Source organism: Pelmatolapia mariae, linkage group LG16_19 (genome assembly GCF_036321145.2).
Source record: "Pelmatolapia mariae isolate MD_Pm_ZW linkage group LG16_19, Pm_UMD_F_2, whole genome shotgun sequence".
In the NCBI taxonomy this organism is placed as follows: Eukaryota; Metazoa; Chordata; class Actinopteri; order Cichliformes; family Cichlidae; genus Pelmatolapia; species Pelmatolapia mariae.
In genome coordinates this window covers 63711807-63724879 of record NC_086241.1, presented here as the reverse complement: position 1 = coordinate 63724879, position 13073 = coordinate 63711807, and the positions used below count along the sequence as shown (strand labels likewise).

The 13073-nt window shown below is 41.5% G+C and overlaps 2 protein-coding genes across 5 annotated transcripts; one reads left to right on the top strand and one right to left on the bottom strand.

Annotated features, from left to right (window-relative positions):
- The first annotated feature begins 1904 nt into the window (after window positions 1-1904).
- Window positions 1905-4468, top strand: mtres1 (mitochondrial transcription rescue factor 1). 4 transcript variants are annotated; one of them, XM_063499598.1, is made up of 5 exons: window positions 2003-2216; window positions 2758-2800; window positions 2903-3347; window positions 3930-4002; window positions 4076-4468. In XM_063499598.1, exons 2-5 carry the CDS (start codon window positions 2773-2775, stop codon window positions 4256-4258), a joined length of 729 nt encoding a protein of 242 aa, XP_063355668.1. In that variant the 5' UTR covers window positions 2003-2216; window positions 2758-2772; the 3' UTR covers window positions 4259-4468. The 4 variants fall into 4 exon arrangements, with proteins under 4 accessions (XP_063355670.1, XP_063355668.1, XP_063355672.1 ...); XM_063499600.1 differs by lacking the exons at window positions 2003-2216; window positions 2758-2800 and adding an exon at window positions 1905-1995; XM_063499602.1 differs by lacking the exon at window positions 2758-2800.
- A 195-nt stretch (window positions 4469-4663) lies between these two features.
- bend3 (BEN domain containing 3) lies at window positions 4664-11022 on the bottom strand. Its single transcript, XM_063499688.1, has 4 exons — window positions 10889-11022; window positions 8666-8720; window positions 8369-8547; window positions 4664-8289 (listed from the first exon to the last, which is right to left on the bottom strand). The coding sequence occupies exons 2-4, from the start codon at window positions 8715-8717 to the stop codon at window positions 6064-6066; spliced, it is 2457 nt and encodes an 818-aa protein (XP_063355758.1). The 5' UTR covers window positions 8718-8720; window positions 10889-11022; the 3' UTR covers window positions 4664-6063.
- Window positions 11023-13073: the final 2051 nt, after the last annotated feature.

The following is a 13073-nucleotide window of genomic DNA, read 5'->3' as shown; positions in this document are numbered from 1 at the left end:
TAAAGGTTTGTAGAAAAGCAACTCTGAATGAACAATACATCAAAACCGGATAGGCTACAGCACCATAAGACCACACTAGAAACTAAGACTAATTCACACAGAATAACCAGAACTGAACACCAAAGACTGGAAAACCTGCCTGGTCTGATGAGCCAACAACTGCAACATTATGACAATGCCTTCTATTTATAAGAGACATCTAAGTTGTTGTGGTAAATTACACATTACTGTTATATTTTAGGAGAAGCTGGAATGTCTTTTACTGTTATTATATCAAAAAAGCAACTGAGAGTGGCTTCAGGACTGATTAAATGGGAGCACAAATAGAATAGAATAGAATAGAATAGCCTTTATTGTCATTGTACAGGGTACAACGAAATTGGAGTGCCACTCCCTTGGTGCAAAATACAATAATAAATATAAATGTAAAATATAAAAGGTACAATAAAACAATCGTAAGTACTCAAACAATAGTAAGTATGATATATACAGGATAGCAGCAACAGTAAGTATGATATATACAGGATAGCAGCAATAGTAAGTATGATATATACAGGATAGCAGCAACAGTAAGTATGATATATACAGGATAGCAGCAACAGTAAGTATGATATATACAGGATAGCAGCAATAGTAAGTATGATATATACAGGATAGCAGCAACAGTAAGTATGATATATACAGGATAGCAGCATTAATATAATGACAGTATGAATAGCAGCATAATATAATGGCAGTGACAGTATGGTATAGCTAAGCAGGTTCAATTGTTTTTGTGCTTATTTACTACGGTGATAGCTCTGGGAAAGAAGCTATCCCTGAATCTGTTTGTCCTGGTTTTATGTGACCTGTACCGTCGGCCTGACGGTAATAGTTCAAACAGTTGATTGCTGGGGTGAGAATGGTCCTTGATGATATTGCCAGCTCTGCTGAGGTACCGAGAGTTTGCAATGACCTCCAGGCTGGGCAGAGAGCATCCAGTGATCTTCTGGGCTGTGTTGATGACCCTCTGCAGTGCTTTCCTGTCTGCAGCTGAGCACCCAGCATACCATGTTGTTATGCCGTACGTTAGGATGCTCTCTATGGTGGCTCTGTAGAATGTCACCAGCAGCCTCTCCTCCAGGTTGTTCCTCCTGAGCACTCTCAGAAAGTGGAGACGCTGCTGGGCCTTTTTTTACCACCGCCGTCGTATTTGCAGTCCAGGAGAGATCATCAGAGATCTGCACGCCCAGAAACTTCATGGAGTGTACCCTCTCCACACAGTTCCCGTGAATGTAAAGTGGGGCCGGGTCTGCTCTGCCCTTCCTGAAGTCCAAGATAAGTTCTTTAGTTTTCGTGGTGTTCAGTTGGAGGTTATTAACTGAACACCACTCAGTCAGTCTGTTGACCTCCTCTCTGTAGTCCGACTCATCCCCCCTTGAGATGAGTCCAACCACTGTGGTGTCATCCGCGAACTTTATGATGGTGTTTGAGAGATGGGTAGGGGAGCAGTCGGATGTGTAGAGAGTAAACAGGTAAATGGTAAAACAGGTAAAACAGTAAATGTCTTCCAACATGCCCAGATTTGAGTTTTGCAAGCAGTGGTGCACAGTGTTTGGCGAGTAATCAAATCCTCATTGGCCGAATTTAGGACAGAGCTGTATGGTCTACTTTAAGAATGCCACATTTCACAAAACGATGTCTATATTCTTTTTATTAAATGACTAAAACTTTGATGTTTAATTCATTTCATGGTTACTCATCCCAGAATTGATTGCCTAAGTTTTTCATTTTTAAAAAATAAATCTATAGATTCCTGAAAAAAAGGACACGTGATCTTTCCCAAATTGAACCATTTTGCGTTTAAATTCCTTCACTGCCATTTGCCTCGGCCATACATGTAATAATCCGCCGGTGCCGTAGGAGGCAGTATATTTAAATCGGCGACCACACGTCTACTCCACAGCAGCGGAGACGACGAAGTACAGTAAGAAGCTAGGAAAGGTTATTCCATAGGTGAGTGTCCTGCAGCGTGTTAGGAAACTCGTAGTTAAGTTTTCAGTGGATAATAACTGTTTGTACCACGTTTGATGGTCACGAAGCTCGGGCTGGGTCACGCTTAGGTTGAAGTAATGAGTCCACGAACTCAGCGGAGAAAAGTAAAGCTAGCTAACCGCCCGTATCTGCGTCCGCTTGGCTTCAACTTTAACCTCAACGTTGAGCGGAGACAGCAACCGGTAACGATTATGACATAAAAGTGTGTGAAAAGCAGGAGATGTATATAAAATGTGCCCGCTATAGTGAGAGCATAACACATCCGAGGTCAGCAACGACCAAAGAACGTCTTCTTACTGAGTACTTCCGGAATAAACAAACGCATGTCGACTAAAATAGTAAAGCTTAAGCATTGCCTTTAATCCGGTCAGTTAGTTCAAGAAGAAGCATTTGATCCTTTTCTTGTATTTATTAAACTAAAATAATTGAAATTAGTTTTTTTTAGTTAGCCGACCCTGAAATAAATTGATGCTTTTCTGAAGATTACAGTAAATCCAGCTGATCTGAACTTATGTTCAGCAGTTTAAAAAAGTGTGTGTAAAATTATAGATCAGGTGAGGAGGCAGATGTTCTGCTGTGTGAAGATGATAACACAACATATGCAGCCTGTCAGCCTCCCTAAACGTGTCATTATTCTAACTGAATTTGCAAAGATGATCCAAAACACACAAAAAATAAAGATGAATTCAAAGTGGTTCTATTTTTGTTTTCTAAATTTAATAGATATTGTGATATCACATGATCATGAAGCGAAAAGACAGAAATCGTGAGTCCTGTTCTTGAACCTTGGCTCTTCATATTGAATCCATATTAATTAATTAACTGAACCTTTTTTTTGTTGTTTTGACAATCTCCTCCTTCCTTTCAGTGACTGGGTGGAGCACAAACATGCAGAGTTTGGTGGTGCAAGCTCTTGCCATGAGGCAGCTTGGAAGGTTGAGCCCTCGCCACCTGCTAGCTACCGGATATGGACTGAGGCAGACCGAATGGTGTCCCAGGACCATTCATACACGCCAGCTGTGCGGCTACTCGGTCTTCCCTGTGACACCTGGCTGTCACCGGCCTGCTTTCCGTGGAAGAGACGCTCTCAGGTGTTGGTCTGCTCATCATTTGAGGTTTAAAAGCAACAAGAAGAAAGGTGCTTCAAGTGCACAGGATGAGGAGGAGGAAGATGAGGATGATAAAGACGCAGAGGACAGTGATTATGAAGATTCAGACCCAAATCTACCCAAGGACTATAAAGACATGGAGAAATATGTTCAGTCCTTCCGCTACGATGTCATTATAAAAGCTGGCCTGGATATGGCACGCAAGTGAGTCAGCATAAGAATCTAAGGCTGGGTGGGTGTTGATAAGTGATTAAGTTGCTGCTGAAAATAAACAGGATTTTGCACTCTTTCCTCCATACTTCATAATCAAAACAGGAAATAAGTTAATGGCGTGGAGAATCAATGCCAGGGTGCTCTCAGTGTGCCACAAGCTGTTCTAGTGGCACACTGTGAGCTCATCAAGAAACTTTATGTTGTTTTCCCCTTTAATCACTGTAGCAGGTTCTCCATAGTATCCACAAAGAGGGGAGGACTTTAGTTCTACACAGTTAAGTTTGCTTCACCGATTGCCCAGCAATCGAGCATTTCTGCCACTGTGCTTCACTCTTTGTCTTCCTTCTTCTCCAGTCTCACAACTACTATATAAAGAGAATAATCCCCAAACTGGTCCCCCAATCTCAACCATCCAGCTCCACCTTTCCCTCATGCATCTGAGGCACAGACCAGACCTCGATGCCACAATCGCATAGAAAGAAAGCACACACACACAAAAACTGCGAACAGTAGGGACTTCACAACATTTGTCGCCATTATACCAGAGTCTAACGTGCTTCTGTCTTGTCACAGTAAAATTGAAGATGCGTTCTACAACAACAAGCTCAGATTAAACGGACAGAAACTCATCAAGAAAAGTAAAACGGTGAGTGCTGCTTGCTTACGACAGTGCATGAATTAGGTAATCCAGTGTTCCTCATATTTTGTTCTTTTCTCAGGTAAAACTCGGGGACACCCTGGACCTGGTCCTGTCAGAGAACCCAGAAACGAACACTGTTACATTGATGAGAGTTATCCTCAGAAGGGTTTTTACTGACACTGGGAACACTGAAAAGCACAAAGTTGCCATAAGGCGCTGGAAATGTCTCGAGCTTCCCAGGGAGGAGGCCTTTAAACCTTGAATCTGCCTAAGACCGCACTGACTATAATGCCATTGGCCTGTGAGGTCAACAGCACTGAGTGGCTCTCCAACGAGGTGGATGTAGAATGGATTACAAAAATGTTGTGCAGAGCTAACAACTCTCACTGTGATTAAATGTGTACTTCTCCCTTCTATAGTGTGACACTCCCCCAATAAAGGTGCACTGTGAGGGTTTAGACTTCACCATTTGTGTCCTCGTGGATTTTTTTTATTTTTTTGGAAAGCTGTGTGGTGTTTTCATGGTTTCAGAACTGAAACTGCCAACACTTAACATACAGGAATAAATAAATAACTTTAAATTTCTATTAAATATCCCCAAATATTAATAAGGAAATGTTATTGTATATAATATTATATACAATAGATTTCTTATAAGCATGAGTAAGAAATATCCCGTTTTAATCCTGTTGGCTGGAAACAAGCACTTTATATGATTCTTGAAACAGGACCCCTTATTTGTACTTTTGGAGCTCTAATTTATTCTCTTGGGGTTAACCTGAAAAAATGAAAACTAAAACTGTCTCATGCACATCTCAACATTAATTTAATGGAATAAAAGTGCAATTCATCTGATTCTCTTATGTTAATGATGGAACTAAGAGCTGGATGCCTGTGGCTCAGGAGATGGAGCACCACCTGTCGCCCACCAGTCAGAAGGTTGGTGGGCGATAGGTGGGTTGCAAATCAGTGTCCTGGGGCAATATTGTGAACCCTAAATTGTCCCTGGTGCATCTGCATGTGATAGCACTTAAAGGTATAGAATAAAGCACTGTGTGAATGTGGCTTGTAGTAGAAAGTGCTTTTGAGTGCTCAGTTAAGAGCAGAAGTGCTCCATGTACCACCGTGTAGCCTGTTCAGTCCAAGACACTCAAGTCTATTAACTTATAAAGTTGACATTTTGCTAATGTTATTAATACAGCAAGTCTTTCTGACCAAAGCACTTAAAGTGCACACGTTTAATAGCGCTCTCTCTCTCTCACACACACACACTCTGCTAATTTCTCTGCAGAACTTGTGTTGCTTTCAACCTTAAATCACATTTTTATCTTTCTTTATAAAAATCAGTCATCTGCCAACAGACTTAAACATGTCTCCAATGTCATGTGATTGGGTTGATTTTTCAAGTTGATAATCACCTTCAAGGGATCTCTTAGCCTAACGGGTAAGTGAAACCAGATAAAGAAAGGCTATGCTCTGTATGTTGAACTTGCTCTGGTGCGATTATGTAAAACATTGTGATTGTATGTCACATTTATAACTGTGGTTTTATTAGAAACTGGTTATCATGAGCCATTGTCATGTTAAATTATCTTTATAATATAAACTTCTATAAGAAGGCTTAACATAAGCACATAGTTATTAAAACAGTGGTGGCACGATGCTACATCAGTAACTGCGATGGAAATATATCACGTCCTTGTGATTTGATTTCTGTTCATAGAGCAAATGTGTGATCTATGCTGTTAGCTACTATCATTATTATTGTTATAAGGCTACAACATTTATCAACAGAGTATGTTAGAGAAGCTATGACATGTTTGGCTTATAAATAGGAGCGGTTGTAACTTTTTTATCGAACAATAATAAAGACTACATAAACTAGAACATCTACTGCTGTAGCCAAAAAGGTAAAATATGAGTAAGAATACTACTAAAGAAACTCGCAACAGCTTGGCTTCTTCCTACAGAGGACAGTGTGTAGAAGTTCAACAATGCGATTTCAGCTTATATACTGTGCAACTGTTTTTATGACAGAAAGTGTTGGGTAACTGCAGAGTACTGTAACTAGGACACAGTGCTTGACCTCTTGGCCTTTTTAAGAATGTCACACTTCTTGCGATTGGGGCGCCGGCAGCGTTCGTCAATGCTTGGCACACATTCGTAGTGCCACACCTCCTCCATCTTATCCACAGGATACACGGCTTCCACGTAGTGACGGATCAGTCTCAGTCGAACAGGGTCAAGCTGCTTCTTATTGCAGGCGCCTGAATGGTTGTACTGCAGCCGCAGGTTCTCGTGGGTGAAGAGCTCGGGGAAGAGGCGCACCAGCAAGCGGGCAGCAAAGTTCCCAACAGAGAGACTCTGCTGGACAATTTCCCGTACCTCGGTATCAGAGAGCAGGTAGACGGAGGGAACAGGGAAGTCTGGTTTGGACACAGTCAGCTCATCAAGGGGGATTTTGCAGAAGTCTTTGCTACTTTTCTCGGGAGGTAAAGAGGGAATATCTGGATCCTGTCTGCCGTTATCAGGATGGAGCTGGTTCAGCTGGCAGAGAAAGTCCTGCTCTGTCTCCTGACCGTACACTTTGCGCTGCTGCAGGTAGGATCTCCTCTGCTCCGTGTCACGTCTCCTGCACCGCTCGTCAAGTTTGCCAACAAATTCCAACATCCACACTCTGTCGTTCTTGGCCCGGGGGTAGACCAACTGCACGTAATGACGGATCAGGTTTACGCGAACGGGATCGAGTTGCTTTTTCCCAAGAGAACCGCTGCAGTTATACTGCTTTCTAGCGTTCTCGTAGGTAAAGAGCTCAGGAAACATGAGTACCAGGAGCCGAGAGGCAAAGTTCCCAACAGACAAGCTACATTCATAGTTGCTCTTGAGCTGTTCCCTGGACAGGATGTATTCCTGGGGAACAGTAAAGTCAGGCAGAGGAATCTCCAGATTGTCAAAATCTACAGGCGTGAGCAGCGACTTTTTAGACTTGCGACTGGGTCTTTCATATTCACTCATTTCTGGAACCTTGATAATTGAAACATCTTCAGGAAGACTGGCCAGTTCGTAGCCCTCCTCATTGATGTTGTCCGGTTCACTCCCGTTGCCGTTACTGTGAGGACCCTCAAGTGCGTCTTCCATATGCTGAATGCACACCTGCAGCCAGCTGTCCTCAGGCACATCAGGGAAATTTGCTTCCATATACTTTCTAATTATGTCCATCTTGTCAGAGTCCAGAATTAGCTGTCCCACACTACTAAAATTGCCACAGTCTTCTGGTATTTTCCCCTCTTCAAAAACTTCAGGGAAGAGACGGTGAATTAGGAAAACAACAAAGTCTTCTGGGGAGGAGAACTCATCCAACTCCTCTGTGGCTTGTGTACCAAACCCGACATCTGAACCAGCCAGGCTGCCCTGTTGGTGATCTAGAGATATGTGCTCCTCCTGACCCTGTTCATTAATGAAACGAAAGGTTTGAGGCTGCTCTGCTTTTACGCCACCACCTGTGACCGCCTGCTTCCTGAGCAGCCGGGCACTTTCCATGTCCCTCTGCGCCCAGAAGCGATTAAAAAAGTCATTAATCTGGAGGAGGCACTCTTCCTGCCACACGCTGTTGTTTTTGACCGTGGGGTAGCACACCTCGACATAGTTTCGAATAAGCTGCAGATGTAGAGACTCCAGCGTTCTCTTGCTCGCCATGCAGTCGTGAGAGCACTCCCTGGCTTTGAACAGCTCCGGGAACAGATGCACAAGCAGTCGACAGCCCAGTTCCCCAGCGCTTGACGTCTGCTCCATCAGCTGATTCAATTCATCGCTGGTTAGCAAATACTCGGGGGGAGGCTGGAACTCTGTCACCATCTCAGCCGGTTTGATCTGCTTCTTTATCCTCATGACTTCCAGTGTCAGCAAGTCCACTTTACTGTGCAGCTGCGTCATGCTTGAATTCAGAGTGTTGAGAATGAAAAACATTTTCTCAATCAGTGGATAAAGGCTGGAGTCTGCTGTGGAAGCTTGGCCTAAAGTGTCTGTGGAGGGGATGGTCTCTGCTGGGCCATTTTGCTCTGGATTTTGGAGCTTGGATGAGAGCATATTGTTGAGCTGATTCAAGCTGCCAAGACTTGCCTGCTGCTCCAGATTCGGGGTGTTCCTCTTCTCCGAGATCCGGTGGGAGATGCTGAAGAGAGGCTTTCTATAGGAGACTCTAGATTTCTCCTGGATGCAGTCTCTCTTCTCTCCGGTTGTGGTGAGGCAAAGAGGTTCAATCCTGCTGCTCTCGTCTATCAAGTGCCGCCTCATCTAGACACAATAAATGTCAGTCAAGGATGTGTAATAACATATAAGATATTGTTTTAATCATGAGTTGAGCTTCATTTACCTCACTAGACACCCTGACTCTCTTGCTGCTAGTGGACTGGTCTGCGTCAGGTCCCATCTCTGCAGATGACCGTTTCCCAGCCTCGGCAGCTCCAGAAGATCCTCCTCCACGTACCTGAGGTTGTTCACTAATAGCAATGTCCTCTGTCTCCTCCTTACAATCTTGGACATGCTTGTGTTCTGCAAAACAATGCAGAATTTATTTTACTGCATACACTACAAAAATAAACCAAAACATACTTTGTTAATTTGTGAATTTTTACTGCTGTAGCTGCAAAGATAAGAATGCAGAACTTGCCTTTTTCAAGCATTGCTTCATCTGAGATTTCCCCATGCTCACGGGAATTCATAGCCTAGATAAAAAATTCAGAAAGTTACTTAATATGCACACACTTAAGACATCAATGTGAACAATGTGACAGTAATGTGTGTAATACACATATTCTTAGGTTTGGATAAATTACATGGAAAGGTTATTAACGCTAAAATTAGCTAATGTACCTGTCCACCTGTTGTTCATACCTTCTCTTTACAATTAGCAACTAATCAGATAAAAGTGTCCTAAAAGAGAGAGGAAGATCTAAGGACAACTGTAGCTTTGCAGATGAGTAAATTGTACTGTACGATTGTTTAAACAGTTTACTCATATGGGTTACCACTTTGCAAAGTCTGGAAGAAGGCCCAAACTCTCATCCACAGATGAGAGAAAATTGGTCTGGATGTTCAGGAACAACCCGGGAAACACCGAGGCTTAAGCCTGCCATGAACTGCAAACACTAGCAACACTATCTACAGTGAAGCCACACGGACCGAGAGGGTGCTGAACAAGAAAGAAGCCCCTCCTCCAAAAACGGACACCTTCAAGCTTGACTGTAACTTACAGCTGCCCAAAATATCTTCTGGAGAAAAAGTTTAATGATCCGACGAGACAAAGATTGAGCTATTTGGTCACAATGATAAGAGGTATGTTTGCAGGAGTAAAGGTGAGGCTTTCAAACCTAAGAGCACTGTACTAAATGTCAATTGGTGGTGATAGCATCATGCTGTGGGGCTGTTGTCCTGCCAGTGATACAGGTATTTCATTGAATTACACAAAGTGGATGGAATAATGAAAGAGGAGGACCATCTTCCAAATTCTTCAACTTCACATTTGTGTAATGAAAATCTTTGGATTGTGCTTCAAAGCTCGGTCCATGCCAGGAAACCAGTCTAAATGACCTCTACCGATCCCGCCAAGAAGACCAGTCAAATGTGCAAAACCAGGACAAAACTATGCCAGACGCATATTAGTAGTGGTGTTTTTATATATTAGAGTCTGTATATGTATACTTTTTTGTTTTGTGAGATACCATTCAAATAAATTCGAAGAGTTCAAAGAAATAATTGAAAGCCCAAAATTATCACAACATTCATGCCCATGATGACTGGCTCTAAACTAAAGAGCAAAACCACTAAACCACTGGCTCTGCCATTAATCTGCCCATTGCAGATCTTCAGTATGTTTTGTTAAATTTAAGAAAGCACCAGAAATGCTTTTGATGCACCTAAGCCATTTACAAGTTCCCTGAAAAGTTATCATCACAAAATTGTTTTAAATACTTCAAACTCTATCTGGATGGTAAAATCCTTTAAGCTCTCTGTGGAGAAAATTAAAACAGAGGTGGTCCACCTTAGAAGAGAGCAATATTAAATGTAGTCTACTACAATGGACACTTGGTTACCTCTGCGGTTTCCTTACATGTAAACACAATGCTCTATAACTGGAGTAATTTTTAACTATCTGTAAGCATTCTTGCACATGCTTCTTTTTAAAAAATAAAAGATTTAATGATGATTTTTTTGAGCTGTGAATCATGCAAAGCTATGCTAGTAGAGTCAAAGACTACAAACATGACGCCTAAAATGAGCTTGATGATTACTACTTTGATAACTGCTTTATAAACTACTGCTTTTAGTTAAAATACATACATGTTGTGGCTGGCGTGTCACCCTCATAGCAAACACCATGTGACCGGTTGCAGCCTCGTAGCTAATCACACACACACACACCTCTGGGTTTGCCTGAGTATTTTATCCCAGGCTCGTGAGGCTGATATAAACGCGTAGTTAATGCCCGCACAGCTCTGACCCCCCTGTTACCTAAAGTCAGCCCGTTTTAGGTGCATGCCTCCATACAGAGTTCCCTCCCAGCTCCCCTCCAGCGTTCATACCCCGCTACTTCCTCATTCTTCCGCCCATGAACCCTTGAACCACAACACGAGCCGAAGCCGCCGTGTGGACCGAACTCTTCTACAAACTTGGTGTTTTTCAGAAACACTGCGCGTCTTTACGCTTCGTTTCTATAACACCGCCACATTTTGTTTGTGAATTTTAATGACGCGGCAACGTTTGCGTGGACGACTGCCTGCCTGCCTGCCTTACTGCCCCCACCTTCCCTCCTACCCCCGTCCTATTCCTCCTCCTGTGTCCCGACTCTCGCTAAATTAACCGAAAACCCGCGTGACCAGCGGTTTGAGCTCACCTTCACTAGTCCATGCCTCCCCCCGGGACCGTCAGTGACATGTCCGCGGACTATCACGGCAGTTTGTTCCGCAGGTAATAAAAGAAGGTAATTCTTCTTGTTGGTGTTTTTTTTTCTCGCTCGGCTCCTGTGCTTTCTCGCGTGACGTGACGGGCGCGCGCCTGCTGTGTCACTTCCGCACAGCTGTGGAAGAAGAGACGGGTGGAAAAAAAAGAAAAAGGACCACAGTTACAGTTTTACATTGTAAATGTACAGGGCTGCCGTTACACTCTTTGAATTGTATTTAACTAAGAGTCCTCCAGCTAAAGAAGGGTTTGAATAAATAACCGAATAATAAAAAATAATCCTCAACATGCTGAGCAGCTGTTAGCCCACGCGAAGGACACAATCACGAAACATTATAAAACATATTCCATGAATTAACACACACACACACACACACACACACACACACACACACACACACTGGACACTTTTGTTCAACTGCTCTGAACTCAAATATTTTTTCATCATATTAGTTATAATAGTTTATAATATAATATTAGTTTTGCATTTTCTAATTAGTTTTTATTTTTCATTCATTTTGATTTTTTGTTTTCACTTCAGTATAGTTTCAGTTTTATTTCAGTTTTATTATTATTTTATATTATTATTCCTGTATGGAGGACATACGGCAGAGGGAAGATTTAGGAAAATGAGTACATGCTTACAATAAAAACACAAGTTTTTAAAGGGAGTTGTCTTGTGGAAGAAATATGCTCATTTTGCAATTTTTTTTTACATCTAACTTGACTTTTTAATTTAGTTTTAGTTCATTATATTAACCTTGCTAACCAGCTAATCACATAGCAGGAACTGAGTGCATTTAGATATGTAAACATGCTCAAAATGACCTATTGGAGTTCAAGCAGAGCTTGAATATGACATGGACTGGTCTGAATACTGGGATCTTCATACACAAGCATCTCCAGGGTTTCAGGAGAATGGCCTGAAAAAGAGAAAATTGGTGTATGAAAACAAGGGATCCATCCTGACTTATTTCAAAGGCTCAGGCTGTAAGCACATACAAGAGTTTAAAAGAAATACAATCTATACAATAAATACATTAAGTCATATCAAAAAAGCCACACATACAGCAAAGTACAAGGCCGAGGCTGTAGTACAATGAAGCATGAGAAAAAGGCTCCAGATTATTAATGACAGCAGTACTGATTCTTCTTTTAAAGGGATTCAGTTTAATTAAGTAAGAAATACTACAAGTTGAGCTCCTACATAGAAAGCTCTTGAGTTTTCTATTTCTCAAGAGGACAATGATCACCGAGAGAGACTAATTATATAAGCACTTATAAATACATTTAAGATGAGCAAATGTAATAAAATTATAGAACCTGGCACATGTAAATTCTGAAGTGCATGGAAACAATGTGTCTCATCAGCTTCCTCTCCAGAATGTTGATTGCATGATTGTATATCATCATAAGAGGCTTGATTGTTGTAGATGCAGCTTGTGACCGAGAGGTTAGACAATAACTTAAAATGTTTAAAAAAAATAAAATAAATCACAGCATGCACACAACTCTTTCTTTTATTTAAAAAAAATACTTGTGAAGACATGATTTGAAATATCCAGTTTGTAATAGCAAAGAATCCTTTAAATAGATCCTGCATCCAGAGCTGGATCGATTTATTATACAAATCTTTTCATCCAGACAAAAAAAAAGACTGAATGAGTAAATGAGGGGCTATTGTCAGCACCACTTTGGCCACTAACAGCATTATTTGTCTGTTTCATCTTAACATAGGCTACTTGCTCTCAGGAACCCTTCTGTTAAAGTAGTTTATTTTACTTACTGAGTTTTTTTCCATCACACTTTTGTCAAATTTGTGTATTTTACACTTTTTCCAAACAACAATTTTTAATGCAGGACTTTTTTGGTTAATGTTTTTTAAAGCCAACTGTTTCTCCTCATTAGAACAAATTATCAGCATGGCATCTCTGTGTCACTGTTAAATAACATGTGAGCATATACTGTGATAAAGGCTGCAACTAGCAAGAGAAGTCATGTTGTATTCAACTGTTGTATTTAACTGTATATTGTGGTGTCTCTTCAGTATTTTTTATATTCTGTTCATAGATACATTTATTGTTCTATTCTATATTGTTCTATAGGTCAATACAAGATTT

What these genes read in the sequence shown, in the direction of transcription:
- mtres1 (XM_063499598.1), top strand. Translation starts at nt 2,773, where the DNA reads ATGATCATGAAGCGAAAAGACAGAAATC. An exon ending in GAAGCGAAAAGACAGAAATC is followed by an intron (nt 2,801 to 2,902) that starts GTGAGTCCTGTT and finishes CCTTCCTTTCAG; the next exon opens with TGACTGGGTGGAGCACAAAC. An exon ending in GGCCTGGATATGGCACGCAA is followed by an intron (nt 3,348 to 3,929) that starts GTGAGTCAGCAT and finishes GTCTTGTCACAG; the next exon opens with TAAAATTGAAGATGCGTTCT.
- bend3 (XM_063499688.1), bottom strand. Translation starts at nt 8,717, where the DNA reads ATGAATTCCCGTGAGCATGGGGAAATCTCAGATGAAGCAATGCTTGAA. An exon ending in TGAAGCAATGCTTGAAAAAG is followed by an intron (nt 8,548 to 8,665) that starts GCAAGTTCTGCA and finishes ATTGTTTTGCAG; the next exon opens with AACACAAGCATGTCCAAGAT. An exon ending in GAGTCAGGGTGTCTAGTGAG is followed by an intron (nt 8,290 to 8,368) that starts GTAAATGAAGCT and finishes TATTGTGTCTAG; the next exon opens with ATGAGGCGGCACTTGATAGA.